This window comes from Gymnoscopelus microlampas (genome assembly GCF_963454915.1).
Source record: "Gymnoscopelus microlampas genome assembly, chromosome: 9".
NCBI lineage: Eukaryota > Metazoa > Chordata > Actinopteri > Myctophiformes > Myctophidae > Gymnoscopelus > Gymnoscopelus microlampas.
In genome coordinates, this window is record NC_139946.1 from 3,317,957 (window position 1) to 3,341,825 (window position 23,869).

At 40.5% G+C, this 23,869-nt stretch overlaps 1 protein-coding gene across 2 annotated transcripts in view; it reads right to left on the reverse strand.

Moving 5' to 3' along the window:
* The window catches only part of dnm3a (dynamin 3a), a 41,040-nt gene extending 19,170 nt beyond the window's left edge, over positions 1 to 21,870 (reverse strand). Inside the window, exons 1-15 of one of the 2 annotated variants that reach the window (XM_084065826.1) lie at positions 21,692 to 21,870; positions 16,971 to 17,044; positions 13,887 to 14,036; positions 13,090 to 13,293; positions 11,681 to 11,779; positions 9,514 to 9,674; positions 9,261 to 9,403; positions 8,662 to 8,797; positions 8,394 to 8,461; positions 7,577 to 7,715; positions 7,343 to 7,429; positions 7,099 to 7,169; positions 6,839 to 6,887; positions 5,118 to 5,144; positions 1,562 to 1,675 (exon numbers count right to left, since the gene is read on the reverse strand). In XM_084065826.1, coding sequence (XP_083921952.1) covers positions 1,562 to 1,675; positions 5,118 to 5,144; positions 6,839 to 6,887; positions 7,099 to 7,169; positions 7,343 to 7,429; positions 7,577 to 7,715; positions 8,394 to 8,461; positions 8,662 to 8,797; positions 9,261 to 9,403; positions 9,514 to 9,674; positions 11,681 to 11,779; positions 13,090 to 13,293; positions 13,887 to 14,036; positions 16,971 to 17,044; positions 21,692 to 21,855 — 1,686 coding nt within the window. In that variant the 5' untranslated portion in view covers positions 21,856 to 21,870. The remainder of the gene's footprint in view (positions 1 to 1,561; positions 1,676 to 5,117; positions 5,145 to 6,838; positions 6,888 to 7,098; positions 7,170 to 7,342; positions 7,430 to 7,576; positions 7,716 to 8,393; positions 8,462 to 8,661; positions 8,798 to 9,260; positions 9,404 to 9,513; positions 9,675 to 11,680; positions 11,780 to 13,089; positions 13,294 to 13,886; positions 14,037 to 16,970; positions 17,045 to 21,691) is intronic. The other variant, XM_084065827.1, reaches the window with a different exon arrangement.
* Between the last annotated feature and the right edge of the window lie 1,999 nt (positions 21,871 to 23,869).

Genomic DNA, 23,869 nt, shown 5'->3' on the forward strand with positions numbered 1-23,869 from the left:
ATAGAGGGTGTCCCTGCTTCATCTCTCTCTCAGCTAGGGGGTACATGGCCGGAAAACGTTGCAGACCTCTGCTATAATGTGTCCCCCTTCCTCTGACCTCACTTCCTGTGCTGGGTCTTGCCCCCCCCCTGCCTACATGACACCGTCGGTGAGCAGTGCTGTGCCAGGCTGAGAGTGTTGTGGTGTGTCTGCCTGTCTACACTTGCTGTGCAGACCTTCTGCTCCTGTACAGCAGGCACAGACAGGCAGACAGATGGCAGCCCCGCTAACGGACCGCTCCCTCGACCAATCAGAACAGAGGGCCCGCTGCTGGGACAGCCCCTCCGCCGTCTACCTGGGTATAAAACTGCAAGGAATACATACTCTGGCGATAATGTGAACAAATGAAAGTTCTTTAAAAATGTGTTCCCACTCTTTAGTTTTCTTTTCATTCATTGTGCCGTTTCAAACTATGATAATATAGCCTTGCGTGGCCAGACAATATCACTGCGCAAATACTTTTTTGCACTGGCAGATTGGTCTGGTTCCCAGGCTAAAGATAAATACGTATGCGTGTGAAAATAAACTTCTATCACAGCCTGAAGCACACTTGTATGTTTTGTCTTCATTGTTATGCAGTTCAGATGTAACAAAGTCTGTTAATGTCACAATGTGTGTTGGTGTTCGCATGAATTATTAGAGAAGAGAATCAGGGGTGATGCAACTTTGATGATGGTGACTTGATGACTTCCATTCCATTCCCGGGTAGGACGTAAAGGTTGCAGATTGCAGCCTTTACCTCTGAGTGCACAAATAAAACCAAATGTAAAGGTCTATTTGCTTTCATCACTTTGAGAGTTAAAGGTGCCGTAAGTACTTTAAGTATTATTCATTATTAATTATTTATTAAAAATTGATTACTTATTAAAACGAAAAAGTTTAGTTGAAGTCAAAGATAAAGCTCTATCAAATATCATTGCTATAGAGTGTTTCTTCAGTAACAGGGGTCTCTCTGTCTATCCAGCTCTTAGTAAACAGAAAATAATTTTTCAGGCGGGTTGAAAATGTCTTCAAATCAAGACAGAACCAGACAAAGATCATTTATCACCTTGTGTTCCAGTTCCAATTCTGTCTGCTCATTTATTTGTTTCATCACTTCCAATTTCCCTTGTTTATCCTGTATCCTTCTCTCCTGATTGGATGTTTATTGAAGAGCTGGAGAAATGGGGACGCCCCTGATATTGAACAAACACTCTCTGCAGCAGTGGTTTTAGCTCAAGACGCCAAATAAGAGAAATTAGACGTATGCCCGGGACCCAAACCAGTTTTATTTATTAAATACTTTTGAAAAACTTTAGAATTTATATATTTTTAAAATATTTTTAAATATATATATTTTTCGAATGTAGGAAACAGAAACAAATATTCACTCGCACCCCATAAAAACTGGTCCGTGACCCAAAGGTGGGTCCTAATGATTGCTATGGGAGTATACATTTATTTAACGCTTTTATTAACAACAACAACTATAATAATATGTATAAGAATCACTTAGAGCACCTTCAAATGAACACAGACTCACCTCCTCATCCTTAAACCAGGACAGGGTCTCTGCAGTGAGAACGAACCAGTACTCCTTGGCTCCGCCCTTAATGATGCTGATGTTGCTGATAGTCAGCCAGCCCTTACGGATGACCTGCACAACAGAGGGAGGGGAAGGGGGGGGGTCACCGCACCAAATACAGCAGTGTTGATTTTGTTGACTAAAACTATGACGAAAACTAAATAAGAACTAAATAAAAACTAAGCTATGATGACTAAAACTGAGAGTAAATATCTTGACAATTTCGTCAACAAATAAAAACTAGACACATTTTTATGTTTGGTTGCGCGTGGGTGTTGCGCTCTGAAAATAGCAGATCTAAGCTACGCGTTGTGAGCTTGTAGATATGTGAGCTTGTAGATCTGCTATTTTCAGCATGCAACCAAGTGTTAAATCAGCCATTATGACGCCATCAAGGCACCGCCAACATACATTTTAGTCGACTAAATCAACTGTAGATTTAGTCGACTATAATCTTATGATATTTAGTCGACTAAAACTAGACAAAAACTAAAACATTTCAGATGACTAAAATATGACTAAAACTAAATGGAATTTTATTCAACAGACTATGACTAAAACTAAATCAAAATCAACACAGCAATACAGCGGTGTGGATAGAATGGCTTAATGAGAAGCTAGAGGGGTATTCTGTTAGAAGGTTCTCCCTGTGGAGACGTGCAAGCCAAGGTAAGCTGAACCAGACAGCATGATGACAGCAGTGCTGTGCTGCACAGTAAAAAAAATCCTCAAGGACAATCTACAAATCCTCGCTGTCGGGTGGAAACCTTGTATGTCCAAAACTTTCAAAAAGAACGTAGGTTACAGTAGCGTGGCTGGCCACATTGGTACTTCCAATGGATCCAATGTAATTAATTAGTCACAAGCTCTTGTTAATACTTTTCATTGGTTCAATATTTGTAAAACCCGCAGACACACAAAAAATAAAAATGTAATCTATTTTTGCACATTGTGTGACACTGTAGTATCATGAAAAAGAGAACAACGTTACAAACATGTAGATACGAAGGTTTCTGCCAAACAGCAACGGAATGGTTACATTGACATTAAGGGTTTTACTGTGGATATAAGGACTTACAGTAAAGTCAAGCAAGTCACTGAAATAGAAATTCCTGAAAAGCTGGTTTGGATGGGTTTTATTTATCTGTATCAAAATATCTGCAATATCTCAAAATATCAGCAAAAGTAGCATACCTAGAAGCTCAAGCTTGTAGATCGAGCTTGCGGATCCTCTACTTCAAAAGGAGTAAAGGAGTGTAAAGCCCTACTCACTTTCAAAACTGCCCTAAAGAAACACCTTCAGGAGGCTGCAATTCCCTGCAATGCCCACCCCCCCCCCCCCCCCAGTGTATATCTGTCTGTCTCTTATATGTCATCATGATTTGTGTGCGTGGGAACTCATTTTAAACAAGCTTAGTGCTTTATGAGTCTTCCAGTTTAGTAGACCTTGTATTGTGAATTGTACTTCCGTGTACTGTTTCTCATGTCTTACTGAATAAAGTACATCAATTAATCAAGTTGAGCGTTCATTTACCAAGAAAACACAAGAAGTTAAAATATGGAGATACAAGGTTTCTGCCCGACATGCAGCGACGACTTTAACAGTGCTTGACCTGGGCTGGAGGGGAAAAGAACGGGAAAGGAGGATAAAAGGAAGGATGAGATGACATGAAGAGAGTGTGTGGTGACATCTCCATCCTGCCCGTCTGTAAGAAAACACTCAGTCTCTGTGTATATTTATGGGGCGGTGGAGCAGAGAGCAGAGCGCCGCACAACGATGCAAGTCCGTGAACTGTGTGAACGCTATTAATGCGCTGTGATTGACAAGTAGAGTGTTTGTGATGTTAGCACAGCGGACGGTGGCAGCTGATGAGCAAAAAACAAAAGGCCAGCAGTGGTGGAAAAAGTACTTACATTTTTTTACTTAAGTAAAAGTACCAATACTGCAAGTAAAAGTCCAGAATAAAAAAATGACTTAAGTAAAAGTGCAAAAGTATTGGCATCAAAATGTACTTAAAGGACAACTTTGTTTTTTTACAACCAATGTTTATGTTTTAGATTGTAATTAAAGTAAATAAAAGATGAGTGTTAAAACAATTTAATTTACTGCTTTCTATAGTTTTAGCAATTTTCACAATCTTTTTTACAGTGTTTTCACAGTGGGCGGGGGCATTCTGTCCGGTGGCTAAATATGTATTTTTTTAACACATTAACCCGGCGTTTTCTTTATTATTATTTACAGTAGCTCTTCTAGCCCCCAATAACTCACATCTGGCCATCTCAGACAGCCGGACCTTTTTTATTGTGTAAAAAAGGCATATTTAGCCACCGGACAGAATGCCCCCGCCCACTGTAAAAAATATCGCAAAAAATGCTAAAACTATAGAAAGCAGTAAATGAAAAAAAAATTACACTCATCATTTATTTACTTAATTACAAGCTAAAATATAAACCTTGGTTGTAAAAAACCAAAGTTGTCCTTTAAAGGTAGGGTAAGTGATATTTTTTGGTTAAAATAAAAAGTATTTTGTTAAAAGGTTAAAGCACTATATTCTGATAGTAATCATTGCTATAGAGTGTTCGTTCAGTAACAGGAGTCTCCCCGTCTCTCCAGCTCCTTAATAAACAGAAAATACATTTTCCGGTAGGTGTCAAAATCTCAGCCAATCAGGAGAAAGTACCCATTTTTAAGCTTCATTTTTATAGTGTTCCAGTTCCAATTTTGTCTGCTCATTTCTTAGTGTCATCACTTCCAATTCCACTTGTTTAATATATATCCTGATTGAGTTCTCTATCCTAATTGGATAAAATTGGAAATGAAACTGAAACAAAAATGCATTTTCTGTTTAATAAAGAGGTGGAGAGACAAGGAGACTCCTTTTACTGAACAAACACTCTATAGCAATGAGTACTATCAGAATATAGAGCTATTTAACACTTATTTTAACCAAAGCAAATCACTTACCCTACCTTTAAAGTTCCAAAAGTGAAAGTACTAAAATGTTTGAAAATAGCAGATCCACAAGCTCACAAGTTGTGAGCTTGTAGATCGGCTATTTTCAAATAGCCTATGTATAAGATTGAGCTTAAGTGGTTTATGTATGTTTCATAATATCATAATTTATATCTGAAAAGTAACTAGTCGTAACTAAAGTTTTCAAATAATTGTAGTGGAGTAAAAGTACAATATCTGCCTCTGAGATGTAGTGGAGGAGAAGTAAAAGTATTGTAAAATGGAAATACTCAGGTAAAGTACAAATACCTGAAAATTGTACTTCAGTGCAGTACTTAAGTAAATGTACTTAGTCACTTTCCACCACTGCAAAAGGCAAGATGAATGCGGCTGGCCACAGTGAGACAGACAGCTGTGACAGAGAGTTGGTGAGGTTAGCCAGTGGTCAGCCGTGTGTGTCCAAAGCTCCAACCCTTTAGCGTGAATCCTGAAAAAACGTGTTATCTCCTCCAGAGTGGGGAGCGAGTGAGCGAGTAGGCTTTTAAGAGAATAGTCTCCTACTATTAAACTTGAAGGAGGAGCCACACCCTGGAATAGGAAGAGAGAGGAAGGAGGGAGGTTAGGATGGAGGTACATTCCTAGTTGGACCCAATGCAGGGTTTGGAGGCCTTTGTGGATGTTGAGTATAATTGGAGATGGAAATTAAAAATCAAGTTATATACATTTATATGTAAGTTATAAGATCTGTAAGATCTACCTTGGCTACGCTCGACCAACTGTATCATTAAGCTTTAAGATACATTACAAATTCAAAATATACTATATTTTGTACAACCTGAAATTTGTGTAGGCAGTCACAATCCACAACTGTGGTTACACTGTATGGTACATGTTGTCCGAACTGAGACAGGCTTGTTCTATCCAGGGAATGCATAAGGAAGGATAGTGCACACACATCCAACTGTCCAGGTTCAGGACAAACAACAATGCATACAAATAAAAAATAACTCAATGTTTCGATCACATAAGGATCTTCATTAATTGTCGCCCAAATAATTGCGATTCATGATTTAAAAGTGTTTCTGTCATTGAACATTGGAACATTACGAGTCAAATTTACATTTCTGTTTGACTTTTAGGCTTTGAAGTTACAACCTAAATATACAAAGAGACTGACATATTTGATAACTTTATACTTAAAAAACATTAATAGTGGAAATAGTCTAAATACAGCTTGTAGATCGGCTATTTCCACGTTTTAATATGAAAAATGTTCAACATGGAAACGATTATGACAATTATGCAAAATAATTGCGATTATCTTAAATAATTGCAATAGCCGATTATATAATAATTGTGACAGGCATAATCTTCATCAGGAATTTAGATTCCTGATGAAGATCCTCATGTGACGGAAACGTTGAGACAATAAACAGCGGAGCTTACTTGCCAGTGTGCAGACCTTATTTTTATTGGTATGCCTTGTTCTATCCAGGCCCACGGTCATGGAATGATTTGCAGGAATGAGGGATAAACTCAAACTCAGTCAAAGATCTTTTCTAGGACATTGATGTACTGTATATCAACATCTGCCAGGCCCACATTTCCACTGATTAAACATTTAGACCACACACAAATCTCCCCATTATATGCAGATGGTGGGCGGGAAACTACAGCTGTCTACAATCAAATATTAACATGATGTTGTGCAACACAAAGTATGCCCACAGCAAATACCCATGATGTCGATCAGATGTAGTCAAATAGATAATAAAGGAAGCGCGTCGAAATAAGGCCTCGTCAAAGTCGCCCGCTCCACAGAGATCCTGTGAAAACATACCTACAGTACTGACTGTCTAAGCGTATTCAGGCTGAGGTAGTCAGTTCGTGTATAATACAACGGTTCTTAAGCTTTTGTTGGCTTCAGAACCGCCTTTCCATGATTTCTGAATCCAAGCGGCCCCTTTATCCATCTACAATTTGCATAGAAAACTGCAAGAGAAAAACATAGCTAGCATATGAGTGAAAACACACTTTTTGAAGATTATAACATAACAGAGAAATGGAGTGAAAGAGTTGTAATTAGTGGCTCCTGAGAAGATTTATTTTAAACATTGGCCGTAACATTTCAGTAAGTCCAGTTTTGATGGCAATATGTTCAAATAATGTGGAAAATAACTATCGCCTTCTATTCACTAACAGCTGTTCTGGTCAAGTTTTTGGATTAATTTGGTTTTAACACTTTAGAGATCAGCATGTACTCAGCAGTATTGCAACATCACCTGGTTTGTAAAGGTCTTCCGGTTGTTGCCGTTGGTCTTCTGCTGGGCACTGAGAGAGAGAGAGAAGAGAGAGAGAGAGAGAGAGAGAGAGAGAGAGAGAGAGAGAGAGAGAGAGAGAGAGAGAGAGAGAGAGAGAGAGAAATAAGGACCAAAGACAAGCTTGTGTTTTGTCTCTTTGTTTGTGTCACATTGTACAGCGTCTCATACTCGTTTAACAAGGGGATAATGAGACGTAATTGAGAAGGACTACAGTAACTCACTTAGCAAAGCCAATAAAATCATCATGGTTGGTGTTAATGTAGGCAAGCTGTACGTCAATTAACAGCCGGACCTGAACAGGACAGATGCACAGGAACTGGTGAGAAACTCAATATAGGATGTAGACACAACCACAATGATTCAGCAAAATTGTCCAAAGTTGAATTGCATGCGTGTGTGTGTGTGTGTGTGTGTGTGTGTGTGTGTGTGTGTGTGTGTGTGTGTGTGTGTGTGTGTGAGAACAACCTGGTCTTTGCATTTACTCTCTTTTTCCCGGATTTCTGTGGTCACGATTCTCTCTGCCTCTTCTCGCAGTTTGGGAAAAGGACTCAGCTTTAGAGAACAGATACCAGACATTATATCTAAGGTGTTTCTGACATGCCGCCATGCACATACATGGCAATGGATGACATGCATACTTGCAAAAACACTATGGCGTACATACAGTACGCACACACATACACACACACAGTTTCATACCATGTTGGTACACTGGCGCACGGTGACAATGAGCTCTTCAGAAACCATGTCAACACATTTAATGCACGGCATGTTCAGATTTACAATCTGTCTTTTCACAATGGCTTCAAAGGCCATGTCGGGGGTGAACAGGCCTGTCCTATGGAAACAGAGGTAAGTGGAGGAAAAGGGACACAAGAAAAGAAACAAAGGTGAGAAAATGAGACATTGTAAGGGTCTAATAACAGCATGGCCTCCCTGTCCAATCTTGAACTACGCTGCACAACAAGTCGCAATGCAGTGTTCAGTGGTGAACCAGCACTACAGCATGTAGGCTGGCCATGGTCTATCATTGGCCAATTAGAAATAGCAATCTTTACAAATACTACACCAATAACAACAAAAGTGCTTCACAAAAATAATGTCGGTGTAACTAAGAGATCCACTAAAACCAATAAAACAAAAACAAGAAAAACATCTACATCTACAATCTAGATGCATAGATTCTCAACTATGACCCAGCTTTCACATCTTCATTAGATTAACTCTTACTTCACCTGCATTTCAGGCTTTCATGGTTGAATGTGATTCTGTTTTGTGACATCATGCGTGTAGAGGTATGAGCTGGGACATGCATACATACAGTACATATTTTACATAATTTACATACTGTTGATACACGCATACAGGCACAACCTTTTCTAGAAGCCTTGGCTTATGGCCATGCCATTGCATCTGGCTGCAATGAATGAATGAATGAAAAAACAAGACAATAAATAAATAGTATAGTACCGGTATACAGTTGTGTGATTCTTAAAAATCCCACATTGCCACACACCTGACACCGTGGATGTTTCTGATAGCGTATGTGATCTCCCGACGCAATTCAGTCTCATCGAGATCAATCTGAAGACAAGCACAACACACACATCAGTTAGGGACAGGCAAGGACATGGACACACACACACTCACACGCATGCTCGCACGCACGCACGCACACACACGTGCGCGCACACACACACACACACACACACACACACACACACACACACACACACACACACACACGCGCGCGCGCGCGCATTACATACACAGACTACACACACCTTAACCAGTTCGTAGGGGAAGCGTTCATGGAAGATTCGGTTGATCTTGGCTCCCCCTGACAGCTGGCCAGTGTCTACATTATCACCAGACCCTTCAATGAGCTTCTCAAAGGCAATACCAAACCTCTGGATTAACCTGGAACACACCAGCAAGTAGGCTCACATCTGTAAGGCAGGCCTCATACTGAAGAACAACAACTTGGATAATTAATTAATTTAACTGATATAAGCAAACACACACACTCACTCACTCACTCACTCACTCACTCACTCACTCACTCACTCACTCACTCACTCACTCACTCACTCACTCACTCACTCACTCACTCACTCACTCACTCACTCACTCACTCACTCACTCACTCACTCACTCACTCACTCACTCACTCACTCACTCACACACACACACACACACACACACACACACACACACACACACACACACACACACACACACACACACACACACACACAGTGTGACTGATTGAGAAATTTGACCGACGCAGTAAAGCCCTGAGTTAATTTATCCATGTGTAACTCAGGTGGACATGCACATACACAGAAACATCACACATTGGTTGTTTGAGTAAGTGACTGACTGCAGCAGTGCCTTGGTCTTGCGTGCGGGGTCATCAGGTGTATACAGTTTGTGGTTCTCAGCCTCTTTGTCCAGGGCCAAGAGCTGTGTCTGTAGATGACAACGGACCGCCGGCAGAGTGGCCCTGATGTGGTTGGTCAGTTGCTACAGAAAGAAATAAGCAGAATCAGTGTACGATTACCAGAAAACCAATAGTAAAGTCATTCTGCCAGCCGACACAAGGCACATTGGTTTGTGTGTGTGTTTGTTTGTACCTGGTTGAGGACACTCTGTAAGTGTGGCGTGCCCATGCGGTCAGCCATGTGTCTGTAAGCCGGATGTGACTCAAAGAACTTCTTCTCTGCAAGCAATGATGTTTTGACGTCCTTCTTCCCATCGATGTCCTTCTGACTGCGGTTCACTACCCCTATGTAACCTGGAGAGGGACGTATGAGTGGGTATTATTATGTCACGTATTCTTAGAAACAATCTCCACGCAGTCATTTGGTGCTTTTAAGGACTATAACGGCCTCAAACCACTGTCTAGTCACAGCACAGGCCATAGGTTATACAGTACATAAGCATAGACCATTTTCTAACATGAATGGCTTTAGATTTCATGTATGTTTGCATTGTCTTCATGATCATTAAAACGGTTAAAAAGTCAGGGACATTTTAACTTTGTTGTACATTCTGTCTAGGGATCATTTTCAACTAGACTTTTGAAATCGATCCGTACTTTAAAATGCTATAAATTCCTTAAAAGAAAAACAACAACAACGATAACATCACTTTTGTAAAAAAAAGTAACTACGCTGTGAAATTTAGCGTCAAGCTAATTTCAAGTCTAAAGAAATGCCAACGGTATGCTTTGGGAAATGGTCAGCAGTAATGTCAAGTATGCCGTGAGTCATACAATGAGCTAAACATGCCAGACCGCTGTTATGGTCCTTTAAGATTGTAGTACGATATGGAAATGCTGTATGTGTCTGTGTGTGTGTAATAGCACAGCGTTTGCCAGAGCAGGGCAAATATCCATGTCTCTTTAGCACAGTAATGTGGGTATAACTACACTGGGCTCCGTATCTAATGCCTGGGCTCTGCGCTGCTACTAAAGCAGCCATATCAATGGACGTCCGTGGCTAATGCATTAACACTGCGGAGGAAGCATGAAAGAGCAGCACCTGGTGCTACCCTAGCATGAACTGTACTGTATGTACACATACACATAAACATAAACATACAAAGACTTATACATAAACACACACACACACACACACACACACACACACACACACACACACACACACACACACACACACACACACACACACACACACACACACACACACACACACACACACACACACACACACACACACACATGTAGATATAGTATGTACTGCATACACACATTGGGCTGTGGGACACAGTGTGTGTGTGTGTGTGTGTGTGTGTGTGTGTGTGTGTGTGTGTGTGTGTGTGTGTGTGTGTGTGTGTGTGTGTGTGTGTGTGTGTGAGAGAGAGTTCATGGGCAAACACACAAACAAATGCACACACACACACACACACACACACACACACACACACACACACACACACACACACACACACACACACACACACACACACACACACACACACACACACACACACACACACACACACACACACACACACACACACACACATGCTCATACTGGATAACTGGGCACTGGGTTGGTTGGCACCAGTCCCCTAACTCTGCTCCCACAGTCCAAACTGTAACATAAACCCATGAGCTCAATAAAGAACTCTCTCTCTCTCTCTCTCTCTCTCTCTCTCTCTCTCTCTCTCTCTCTCTCTCTCTCTCTCTCTCTCTCTCTCTCTCTCTCTCTCTCTCTCTCTCTCTCTCTCTCTCTCTCTCTCTCTCTCTCTCTCTCTCTCTCTCACACACACACACCAAGGCATGTGTATGATGTAATACAGATTGGATAGCTACATTTCAGTGCTTAAGTCAGGCCAAAGAGAAGGGAGAGAAAGAGACAGGGAGGGGAGGGGGGTGAGGGAGAGTATCTGTGGGAAAGTGTGTGTGTGTGTGTGTGTGTGTGTGTGTGTGTGTGTGTGTGTGTGTGTGTGTGTGTGTGTGTGTGTGTGTGTGTGTGTGTGTGTGTGTGTGTGTGTGTGTGTGTGTGTGTGTGTGTGTGTGTGTGTGTGTGTGTGTGTGTGTGTGTGTGCGTGTGTCTCTCTGTCCAGTGATTATATGCTCAATCAAGGTTTCATGATGACTTTTTATCTAATAAGACACATGACACGACTATAGCCATTCTGCTCAACACACACACACACACACACACACACACACACACACACACACACACACACACACACACACACACACACACACACACACACACACACACACACACACACACACACACACACACACACACACACACACACCTCTGCGCAAGGGAAGCAGTCTGTTCTCGAGTATGTTCCGAGCGTCCGTCCCTTCATCCATCAGGTCAAGCTTGGTAATAACCCCAATGGTTCTCTGGCCTGTAGGATATATTAAACAATACACATTAAGCACAATGTGTTTAAATGTATGAATAGAACATCATTCAATAGAAGACAATACAGAGCTACATTGAACTCATAGATTATATTATATAGTTCTGAGAGGACATTTTAAGTCATTCATTACAAGCTGCGGTTTGAATGGTAAACGTTCCATATACTGTATGCCAAAGGCATAGGAAATGGGTGCTTTTCAGCATAGAAGCATATGCACAGTATGGCCATATACTGTAAGTCATTTCTATGAAAGAGGCCACATTCATGTAAAATATCCACCAGAGTTTTTCAAAAGCCGTTTCACTTGGGAATGTCTATGAGCTATGAACGCATTTGCCATGCATATATATGCCTTATCCACTTAAACCAGTGGTTCTCAAAAATGTTCACGTCAAGGACTCCCAAATTGATATGTATTTGGCCGCGGAACCCCGTCTGAAAATATTTTGTGCCAGGGAGCCCCAGAAGAGAATATTTATGTCAAAGAAATTCAAAATGACTCTTGTACAAATATGGAGGGACGATGAGTCGGTGGATCTGATCATCCTCGGATACACACGGAGTCCCCTGCTTTTATTCCCACAATTTCTCCCAAACATACACCTAGTCAGGGACGTCAAGAATGATGCCCCTTCGGGAACGATGCAATTCGGGAATGCATGCCCAGTGATGTAAAGTAACTAAGTACATTTACTTAAGTACTGTACCTAAGTAAGATTTTGAGGTATTTGTACTTTACTTGACTATTTCCAATTTTCAGTACTTGTACATCTACTCCACTACATCTCAGAGGCAAATATTGTACTTCTATTCCACTACAATTATTTGAAAACTTTAGTTACTAGTTACTTTATAGATTTTGATTATTATTACAAAACATAAAGTAACCACTTCAACCCTATATACATTTTGGCCATTTGAAAATAGCATTGTGAGCTTGTAGATCTGCTATTTTCAAAACATTTTAGACATTTGAAAACGTGTGAAATGGGACATTCTGCATAATGAGTACTTTCTACTTTTGGTACTTTAAGTACATTTTGATACCAATACTTTCGTACTGTCACTCAAGTACATTTTTAATTCCGGACTTTTACTTGTAACAGAGTACTTCTACATTGCAGTATTGATACTTTTACTTAAGTAAAAAATGTGAGTACTTTTTCCATCACTGGATGATACAGTACATACATACGGTACACTTTTCACAACCAAACAGCAAATGAAAATCCCAGCGAACTCTGGTCGTACAAAGGGGTATTCTGAGATAAATGATACACATTGCCACTTACCCTGTGGGTCAACGTCTTTGGCCAGTTTGAGCGCGTCAGAGTTGGCCAGGTCGATGTTGGCCGGCGTCACCGCCAGGATCAGACAGTTATCCTTGCAGATGAACTGCATGATCATGTCTCTTATCTGATACTCTATGTCCGCTGGTTGTTCGCCCACCGGTACCTTTGTGATGCCGGGCAGGTCCACTAGAGTTAGGTTCAGCACTGAGAACACACACACACACACACGCACACACACACACACACAAGTACAGCTGAACATATACAGTACATAGAGGGATGCGGGTTGCATTATTATCATCGCTGAAAGGTATAAGCAGACATGATTGGAATGATTACACCATGTCAGGGACGTGCAGAGAATGTTAGAGGGGCAGGGGCTGAAATTCCTAAAAGGGCACTTTTGGTGAAAATACAGAAAATAGCCGATCTCCAAGCGCTGTGAGCTTGGAGATCGTCTATTTTCGGTGCGCGATGCCGCATTCAACTAAGTATAATCAGGATTCAAGCCAATACTGGATATGCAATTCTTTCAACACAAAATGCTGCGTTCAAGTTCAGGAGAGTTTGGAAAAGGCAATTCTCTTGAATGCTGCATTCAGGTACGAGCATGGAAAGGGGGGCATTTGCACTTCTTTCAAACAAGTAAGTGCTACATTCAGGGTCTGGAGAGAGGACACTTTTACAGACGGTTAAAAGGGCAGGGGCTCGAGCCCCCCTTTAATGTCTATATGTGTGCACGTGCCTGCGCCATGTCGAAAAGCCACAAACGCAAAAACAAAACATATCTTTGTTACCGTGTGGCGAGTAGATCCGTAGGTTGATGGGAACAGGAGAGATGCCTCTGTTAGATCCTGTAAGTCTCTGCGTCTCTATGTCGATCTCCTCGCGGATCTCATCGAAGTCTGTGAACTTCTTCCCCTTACAGTGGAGAAATTCTCCATGTTCTGGAAAAAGATAGTCAGGGTGGGAAATGAAAAACAACCCTTGGGTAATACTAGTAAATGATGGTTCAGTATGAGTAAGGAAGTAAGGAAGGTGAGCTGTGATCATCTTTTTTTTCCGCAGCTTTTTGCTTTATTTGGATACTGCAGGAAGCTGCGGATAGTGAGGAGGGAATGACATGCAACACACACGTCTCTATCTGGAATCAAACCGGGAACATTGCAACCACACAGTCGACTCATCATCCGGTCAACCACCGACGTGTCCTGCAGTGTTCATCTTTAAGGTTAATATATTAACCCATTAAGACCGGGAACGCATCTCTGTCATTTTTTTATTTCTTTGCCCATTGAAAAATAGCAGATATACAAGCTCATAGCGCGGCACCGAGTGCCGCGCTATGTGCTTGTAGATCTGCTATTTTTGAAAAATCGTGAACATTTGTGCAAATCTTTGAATATAAAGCACTGTTTTTAACTCAAATCTTTGCTTCTGGGGGTCCCTGAAACAAAATATTTTGAGATGGGGGTCCGCAGCCAAATACATATAATTTTGGGGGTCCTTGACATGGAAAAAGTTTGAGAACCACTGATATTATAGCAACATAAGTTTTTTCTAAAAACTGTTAGGATTTAGAAGACATTTGTAGAATCCCCAGAAGCAAAGATTCGAGTTACAAATGTTCACTTAAAAAAAAACATACATATTCAAAGATTTGCACACATTTTCGGGATTTTTCAAAAATAGGAGATCTACAAGATCTACAAGCTATGAGCTTGTAGATCTGCTATTTTTGAATAGCCAAAAAAATCTTAAAATGACACAGATTCTTTCCCGGTCTAAAAGGGTTAGAGAATTCTATTAAGATGTTAAGACAAGCGCAAGTGGCTGGTGAGCTCTGGAATCCACCATCCAATTTACACAGATGTTTCCTTCCCTGACAGTCGGGCCACAAAGACCACGTAATGACAGAGCAAGATTTTTAAATCCTATTTATGTTTTTCCACTTACATGAAACCAAGCCTCTCTCTCTCTACACACTGTAAGAATCCTCGCTGTTCACTTATCCATTTGTAACTCTGAGATGGACCCGAATTGACCCTTATACTGCTCCAACCAAGCTTTGCAGTGTCAATTAGCCATTTTGTAGTTCTGAGAGTGTGCAAATCCAACCAAATGGACCCGTCAGGATTTTATAAGCGTAGGAAAAATATTTGTGGCATGCCACATGTCATCCATACCACTACCTTGCAGCTCTACAGCTGAGGCAAAGATGCAGAACACTGTGTGTGTGTGTGTGTGTGTGTGTGTGTGTGTGTGTGTGTGTGTGTGTGTGTGTGTGTGTGTGTGTGTGTGTGTGTCTCTAGTAGCTCCACAGTCCACACATGAGTTGAATGCAGTGGTGTAAAGTAACTAGGTACATTTACTCAAGTACTGTACTTAAGTACAATTTTGAGGTATTTTTTACTTTACTGGAGTATTTCCAATTGTCTATACTTTTACTTCTACTCCACTACATCTCAGAGGCAAATATTGTACTTTTACTCCACTACAATTATTAGAAAACTTTAGTTACTAGTTACTTTGCGGGTATAAATTATTACATTATAAAATAAACATTAACATTTGCCATTTATACACAGGCTATTTGAAAATAGCAGATCTACAAGCTCACAACGCGTCAGGATATGGAAGAGACATGTTGTGAGCTTGTAGATCTGCTATTTTCAAACATTTTAGTACTTTTACTCTTGGTACTTTAAGTGCATTTTGATACCAATACTTTTGTATTTTTACTCAAGTACATTTTTAATTCCGGACTTCTACTTGTAACGGAGTATTGCTATATTGCAGTATTGATACTTTTACTTTAAAAAAAGTTGAATGTGTTCCACTGCTGTCACAACCACTCTCCCCAGACCATCATGCTGACTCCCGTCAGTGTTAAAGGCCCTGTACTGCCATCTGCTGGTTAACTATGCCGTATGCCATGACAGCCAGTATATCCTATTCTATCCTAGCCTTTAACTCAGTGGTACTCGAACTTTTTTATGTCAAGGACCCCCAAAATGATGTATTCGGCTGCGGACCCCCCCATCTCAAAAATATTTTGTGCAAGGGATTTTTCAAAAGTAGCAGATCTACAAGCTCATAGCGTGGCACGAAGTCACGCGCTATAAGCTTGTATATCTGCTATTTTTGAATAGCTAAAGTATATGGTTAAAGTGGTTAAAATGATTGTGATGCTATATTAACACATTTTTCTGGGGACCCCCTGGTACCCCCCAAGGACCCCTGGGGGTCCCCGCCGCCGGACCCCACTTTGAGAACCAATGCTATAAGTAATACAATCGCGGAGAGCTTGGACTTCTGGGTCATTCTGGAAAAATATTTGTTTCTGCTATGTTCTAGCACACCACGTCTCCAATTTCATGTCCAAAAATCGATCATGCCTGTCGCCTTTGGACAGTGTACTTTTAATTGTTCAGTATACATTTGTATTTGTTATTTGGCCCATATTTTGCCTCAGTAGTGAACTATTCTATCCTTCTAAACAAAATTCTGTCTTGGAATCATCACAACATGTGAAGCTGCCGTGTGTGTGTGTGTGTGTGTGTGTGTGTGTGTGTGTGTGTGTGTGTGTGTGTGTGTGTGTGTGTGTGTGTGCGTGTGCGTATTAGGGATCTCCATATATGGGAATAAAAGGGACAAGGACTGACAGACACAGAGATCTCCATATAGTATAGGCATAAAAGGGATAATATCTCAATAATATACTGTATGGGCATATCGGTCAGAACGGCGGTGGCACGTACAGTAGGCACTTAGACGTGAGGGCCACGTAGCGGCCCGAACTTCTAGTGAGTTACAGATACACACTGGAGAATGAGACTGAAGGAATTGTGTGTATGTGCAGCATTGTGTGTTTTAAATACCTGTGCTCGCACTGACAAGCTGCAGAATTAAAGGCCGGCGGGTGACGATTCCTGTACCCCGGGGGAGGAAGTCCCTAAGTGAGGAAGAAGAGACAGGGGAGAGCATGAACGAGGAATTGAAACACACAAGGACACCGACAATGGCGGCAAGCAGCCAATGGCAGTCATGTGCACTGCCAATGCACTCTCTTACGGTCTCATCATGTCGTTTGACATGAAACGTCAGGCCAGCACCCTCTATCTTTACCCTCTATCCTAATGTGAACGACATGACATCAGCTTGTGACTGAAATTTGTTCTTGTTCGCGGATGACTCCGCCCTCCTGGTCTCGGGCAAGGACAAATTGCAGGTAGAAAAAGTATGAACTCTTCTCTATGGGTCAAATATAAACCTCTGCAAGACCGATGGCTTCACAGTCAAAGTGGTTGACAATGTTATCACAAGAAAAGAGGAAATTACCTACCTGGGTTGTATTTTAGAGGAAAATATTTCCAGTGAAAATATGGCAAGTAAAGTCATCAAAAACGTCATCCAAAGAAGAAGATTTTTGTACAGGATCTCCTCATTGGTCAGAAATACACTGAGGACTCTAGCTGGAGCACTCATCCAATGTCACTTTGACTATGCATGCACCTCATGGCACCATAGCACCATTATGCTAGGGTGGGATGGCTAGGGTAGAGGACAGAGTACAGCAACGTGCAATGGGCCTGGTCTACAAGATACACTACACCTAAAAGACACCCATGTACCTGTCAAACTACTTCAAAAACGTTAAAGACGCTCACAAGCACAACACCAGAGGGAGCTCCACCAATCTCGTTCAATCCAGATTTAGCTCAAACAAGGGGTTAAATTAGTTCTAATGCTATGAGACCAATATGTGGAATGGCCTACCAACAGTCATAAAAAAAGTGTGATTCCTTACTCTCCTTCAAAATCGCGCTAAAAGAGCACTTACAGGTGGCTGCAATTCGTAACTGGCCCCTGTTAAAAGTCTAAGCTTATCACCAGAAATGCCCCCCACCCCACAACTGTTTACCGTACATATTTTACTACTTGTTTATATGATATTTTTGCATATTACCGTTTGTCTTCAAATGTTTCGATAAATTGAATACACAGACCCAATGGAAACAAGCCATAGTGCTTTTCTTGGGTTTATCCTTTTAGCATCCTTTTGTATAGAACTGTACTTCTTTTTGCCATAATGTTTATAAAGTATTCAATCAATCAATACTGCCACAATAATACTTAATATCTAAGCATGACTTTAACTGCACATTAACCAACAGAAATTGGACTTAATCATGTACTGTAAATATGTGGTGTTTTTGGACCCTTTTAGGGGTGCTTTTTTGTTGTTGATAGATACAACTTTTAGCCTGACAACAGTTGAAGTGGTGTCTACCTTGTATAAATGCTAAACTCTCTCTTCGCTCATGGTGTATTATGTTTTTCTGTTATGTTAGCTTTATACAGCTAGCTTTAGCTAGTAAACACCAGAACACCTGTATTAATTGTAATATTGTATGCAATTGCATGCATGTAATGTGAACGATTATTTGTCACATTTCACATGTGTGGTGTAAAACTCATTACATCACTTCGTAGTACTCAATGAAAAGTATAATTTTAAATTAAGATAGGCCATAATAGAAAAATATCAATGTATGGCTTAGGGGTTGAACCCCCATAAGGTCTGAACTTAGAATAGCCTCTGCAGTAAATGTCACTAATAGTCAGCAGTGGGTTAGCTAAGGTAATATTATTGCAAAACATTAAAAAAAAGAAAAAAATAATATCTTTGCAATTAAGGAAGTGTTTATCTCAAGAATGAAAACAAAACTGTGGCTGCTGTAACAAAAACAATAGACTACAGTACATGGCTAATGCTTTTAGTTTTGTCTGAGACTTCTTCCCCTACAAGACTTTGCAACAGGAAGTTTACGCTTTAGCCTTCCACAGATCAAGAGAGCAGGCACAGGAACCGCCAGTTGTCATAACACACACGGCAGAGACAAATAAAGAACGTTGTTTCATTGTTCAGTTGCACTACATAGATAGCAAGACGCAGTCAGGAAGGCAAACGCCAGCAACATGTTGTGGACATTCTGAACAAATAGGCCTACTCTCTTACCAGAGTTCACTTCTATTGTCCAGGGTTGGACACAGTGGGAATTCAATTATCCTTCAACTTGAACTGCTGATTTATTCACTAGCATTCCTCTACGCTACGCTGGCCTGGCATGACCTATATTCAACAGCAGCAAGGCATTATTCAAAACCATCGACTCGGAAAAGAAGGCATATTGTGGATGCAACAGAATTAAACAATTTTCATGGAGATTTATGTATTGAATTTACAATACATGGGACCTTAAAACATGTTTAAAAAATCCACTTCTATTGTCCAGGGTTGGACACAGTGGGAATTCAATTATCCTTCAACTTGAACTGCTATTTTATTCACTAGCATTCCAGGGTTGGACACAGTGGGATATAAATACATGGGACATTAAAACATGTTTAAAAAATCCTTTGCACAAATTTCAGACCTTCAGACTGTCCATTTGCCAACAATTATATTGTCAGCATTGAACAAGATCACAAAGCCCTGTTCAGCTCACATCTGGTTGCCTGGATGGCTAGCAGGTTAAAATCTTTACTCTTTTCATGTTGCAATGTACCTTCTCCCCAGTGTTGATTTTGACAGCAAATTTTGATTTAGTTTTAGTCATAGTCATAGTCCTTGATGGCGTCGTAATGGCTGATTTTATACTTGGTTCTTGGTTGCATGCTGAAAATAGCCAATCTACAAGCCCACAACGTGTTGCAGCGCGACGCTTTGTGAGCTTGTAGATCTGCTATTTTCAGAGCACAACACCCCCCTTGAGTGCAAACAAGCATAAAATGACTTGTCTTCTCCACTCGTCCCTCCCTAACATTTTAGTCTAGTTTTTATTTGTTGATGAAATTGTCAATATATTTAGTCTTAGTTTTAGCCATCAAAGCTTAGTTTTTATTGAGTTTTTATTTAGTTTTTGTCAGTTGAAAGGTAGTCGACGAACATTTTTCGACATAGTTTTGGTCGACGAAACTGCTAGCAGGTTAAAATCTTTACTCTTTTCATGTTGCAATGTACCTTCTCCCTCCATTTCCCTTTGAGGGCCTGGTCTGCCTCTCACACACACACACAGACGCCTAAGGACCTCGCCAGTGAGATAAGCTACTGGGCTGGCCATTGTCACAAAGACATCGCCATCTCAGGCATCTACCACCAGTCTTCTAAAGCCATAATTAGGAGCAATGGAACATCATGGTAGCCTATTGGAGGTACAGTTGTATGAATGGTGCAATATTAAATCATTAAGTAAAAATAAAAGCATTGTTTACAAGAGCAAGATTCTCAAGATTCTCAAACGTTTTAATTTCAAGGACCCCCAATTTGTTAGGCATTAGGGCCACATACCCCCATAATTCTGACAGTGTAAGCTACAAATGGACCCAAATGGACCCCTATTTCTAGCTGTCAGAGTTACAAACTTTGTCCATTGTGGTTCCAAACTATTAATACTTTTGCTGGGGACCCCCAGAGGTCCTCGGACCCCACTTTAAAAACCACTGGTTTACAACTAGCCTGGGCAGCATTCCATTTTCGGGTATATGATCCGGTGTAAAAAAAAGAAAAAGTGGCCGGATAGGCAGAACCGGAAAGACGTCTCACCCCAAAATAGGTCCGTGCTAATAAAATCCTTGATACGGCATTGTTTAGCTTATTTTTTAAATGTAAATGTGCGTGCACTATCCGGAGACTATTTAGCGTCGGTATTATCCCACGGGGAAATTCTATTCCATTTAAACCGCAAAACCGGATAGGCAGAACCGGAAAGAGGATTCTTTTTTCTTTTTTTTTTTCAGTAGGCGTGGTCTAGACCGGATCATATGTTGTCTTCTGGAACGCAGACCAGGCTTTCCTCCGAGGTGGAAAGACTGGTGATGCGAGGTTAGTTTACAACAAAGCTAGCCATAGATCACACGACGGTTGTCTGTCACGACCATCATGGATGAACTTCAATCTGGTGTTTGCACTTTCTCCATGTATGCCCCGTACATCTACATAAACATTCAAATTCCAAATATAAAGTGCTTATTCCATGGCCACGGATGTTAAAATTATGTACGGGCCCTCAGAAGTACGCGTATGTTCCGTACTGTTTAATAAAAAGCATTTTAATCAGATCGGTGGCCATTTCCTCCGTATTCTTTCAACTACGCGACCCTATCGGTTTGGAGGTGTATTGCACTCTGATACATTATAACTCTATGAGAAAATGGCCACCAATCGGATTAAAATGCTTTTTATTGAACAATACGGAACACACGGGTACTTCTGAGTGCCCGTACATAATTGTAACATCCGTGTCCATGGGGTAAGTACTTTATATTTGAAATATGAACGTTTATGTAGATCCATACGAGTCATAAATGAAGAAAGTGCAAACACCAGGTTTAAGTTCATCCATGACTGTCGTGATATGACAGTCATGTTTGAGGGCTACAACAAAACAAACATCACAAACAGGTCTGCCCAACAAATCTTGATCATAATGACAGTTCTCTTCCAGTCTCCATTCCATGACTTCAATACTCATAATCTAATAGTTATAGGCTGACTTGTTGCCTATATTGGAAACTGGTAGGCTACATTTTTTTTTACCTTCCCACAAAGTTCTCCAGGACGGAGGTCTTCCCCGCGGACTGGCCGCCCACCACAGCGATCTGCGGCAGGTCCTCCAGGCTGTACCGCTGGCCGATGGAGCTGAAGGCGTCCTGGAGACGGTTGACCAGCGGGATCAGCTCCTCCATCCCATGGTTGCCCATCGCAACGCAGCCTGAGCCCTATACTGTAAAATACTATTTGAATGCAGTTCTCCACCATATATATTATAACTCTATGATCTACACCAGCCAAAGGGTTAACATCGTTAATAAGAGCTGCTTCGAACTATGTAGTCGATCATTTAACTTAAAAAAAAAACTCAAACTAATTAAGAAACGTCAAAAAATACATTATAAACAATTATTAAAATAAAATAATTAAAAAAAAACGTTATAACTAAAAAGAAAAAACTTTAAAAAATAAAATAAAATAAACAAAAAAACAACTAAAAACTAAAAAACTACAAAAAAACAACAACTAAAAACTGAAAGAAACTGTCCAACTTAAACAATCTGCACCGCGACCAAGCAGACGCAGAGGAGTCGTGCCTGTTCGAGGCAATTCGAGGTTGTGGTTCCACTTACACACCCAAAGTTCCTCACATCTCTCAGATACTCCAATCTAAACAGGAAGACTGATAGCGGTATATTTAGATCTGGACAGTTTTCATTAAACTTTCAGTTAGGTTTTAACAGGCTAGTATAGCTTCGAGCAGTCAGTCGTGTCTACAACTAGACAACATTTCTATTTTGACAGCTACTGTAAACGGTCTGAAGTTTCCTGGCCTGCGCATGCGCATATATCAGCTGTCAACTTTAAGCTGTGGTGGAAAAAGTACTCACATTTCTTACTTAAGTAAAAGTATCAATACTGCAATGTAGAAATACTCTGTTACAAGTGAAAGTCCGGAATTCAAAATGTACTTGAGTAAAAGTACAAAAGTATTGGCATCAAAATGTACTTAAAGTACCAAAAGTAGAAAAGTAGCAGAATGTCCCATTTCAAGTTTTCAAATGTGTAAAAATCTTTTTAAAATAGCAGATCTACAAGCTCACAACGCATCGCATTGTGAGCTTGTAGATCGGCTATTTTCAAAAGGCCAAAATGTATATAGGGACTGAAGTGGTTAATGTATGTTTTGTAATAATAATCAAAATCTACAAAGTATTATTAAATGATATATTATATGTCTCTGAGATGTAGTGAAGTAGAAGTAAAAGTATTGGAAATTGGAAATACTTACGTAAAGTACAAATACAGCAAAATCCCTTTTTGCGGTACTTCACTCAATTAGTACTTGAGTACATGTACTTCGTTTACTTTCCACCACTGTCGGCAACGCAATGCAAAACATAGACAGAATCTGCAGCCAACTATGATAGTAATTTGACTTGCTCCAGACACCAAACATGTTGTCCTCCATGGCCATAGCCTACATAGCCTTACACTACACAGTTAGTGCGAGTAAGGTTGCACAGTGCAGTGCACACCCATATGACTGCAAGTCTGCAACTGTAACCATGGGGCACGATTCATCTACTGTAAATAACACTGCTGCATTCTTTGGCAATGACAGCGTGCACCGAGTAGTACACTACATTCTAAACACGCTGGGCTCATTCAAAACAGCCCTAAAAACTCATCTTTCTGGAGGCCTAAAGAGGAGCTAGTACCAGTTTCCCTGTAGACAGACGACCCCCCCCTCCCCCCTTTTTTTGTACATACTTTATATTTTATTTTCTAATGTTTTTTTTTTTTTTTGTATATATTTTTTTTTGTACATAATGGTATTTTTTTCCCCCTCTGTATTCTTATGTTGATTATTGAACTGTTTGGTTGCTACTATATATGTCTATGAAATTAATTCAAGGACCCCAATGGAAACAAGCCCGCAAGGACTTTTTTGGCCGGACCTTTTAGACAAAAGTATTATAAATGTAACTGTGTTGTTTTACATTCTTTTTGCCTAATAAAAATTTCAATCAATCAATCAAACATTAGGGGAAGGGGCTTCTATATGCAACGGTTTTCACAGTGATAATGACCAAATCTGCATCTTAATGAGGAAATAATAATTATTTCCCCTTTATGCACTAACAGAACGCTTGGTTAAATAGACAGGCTAATATCTCACATATCTAAGATGTTTTTGAAGCGTTTGTTTTGTTTGCACTA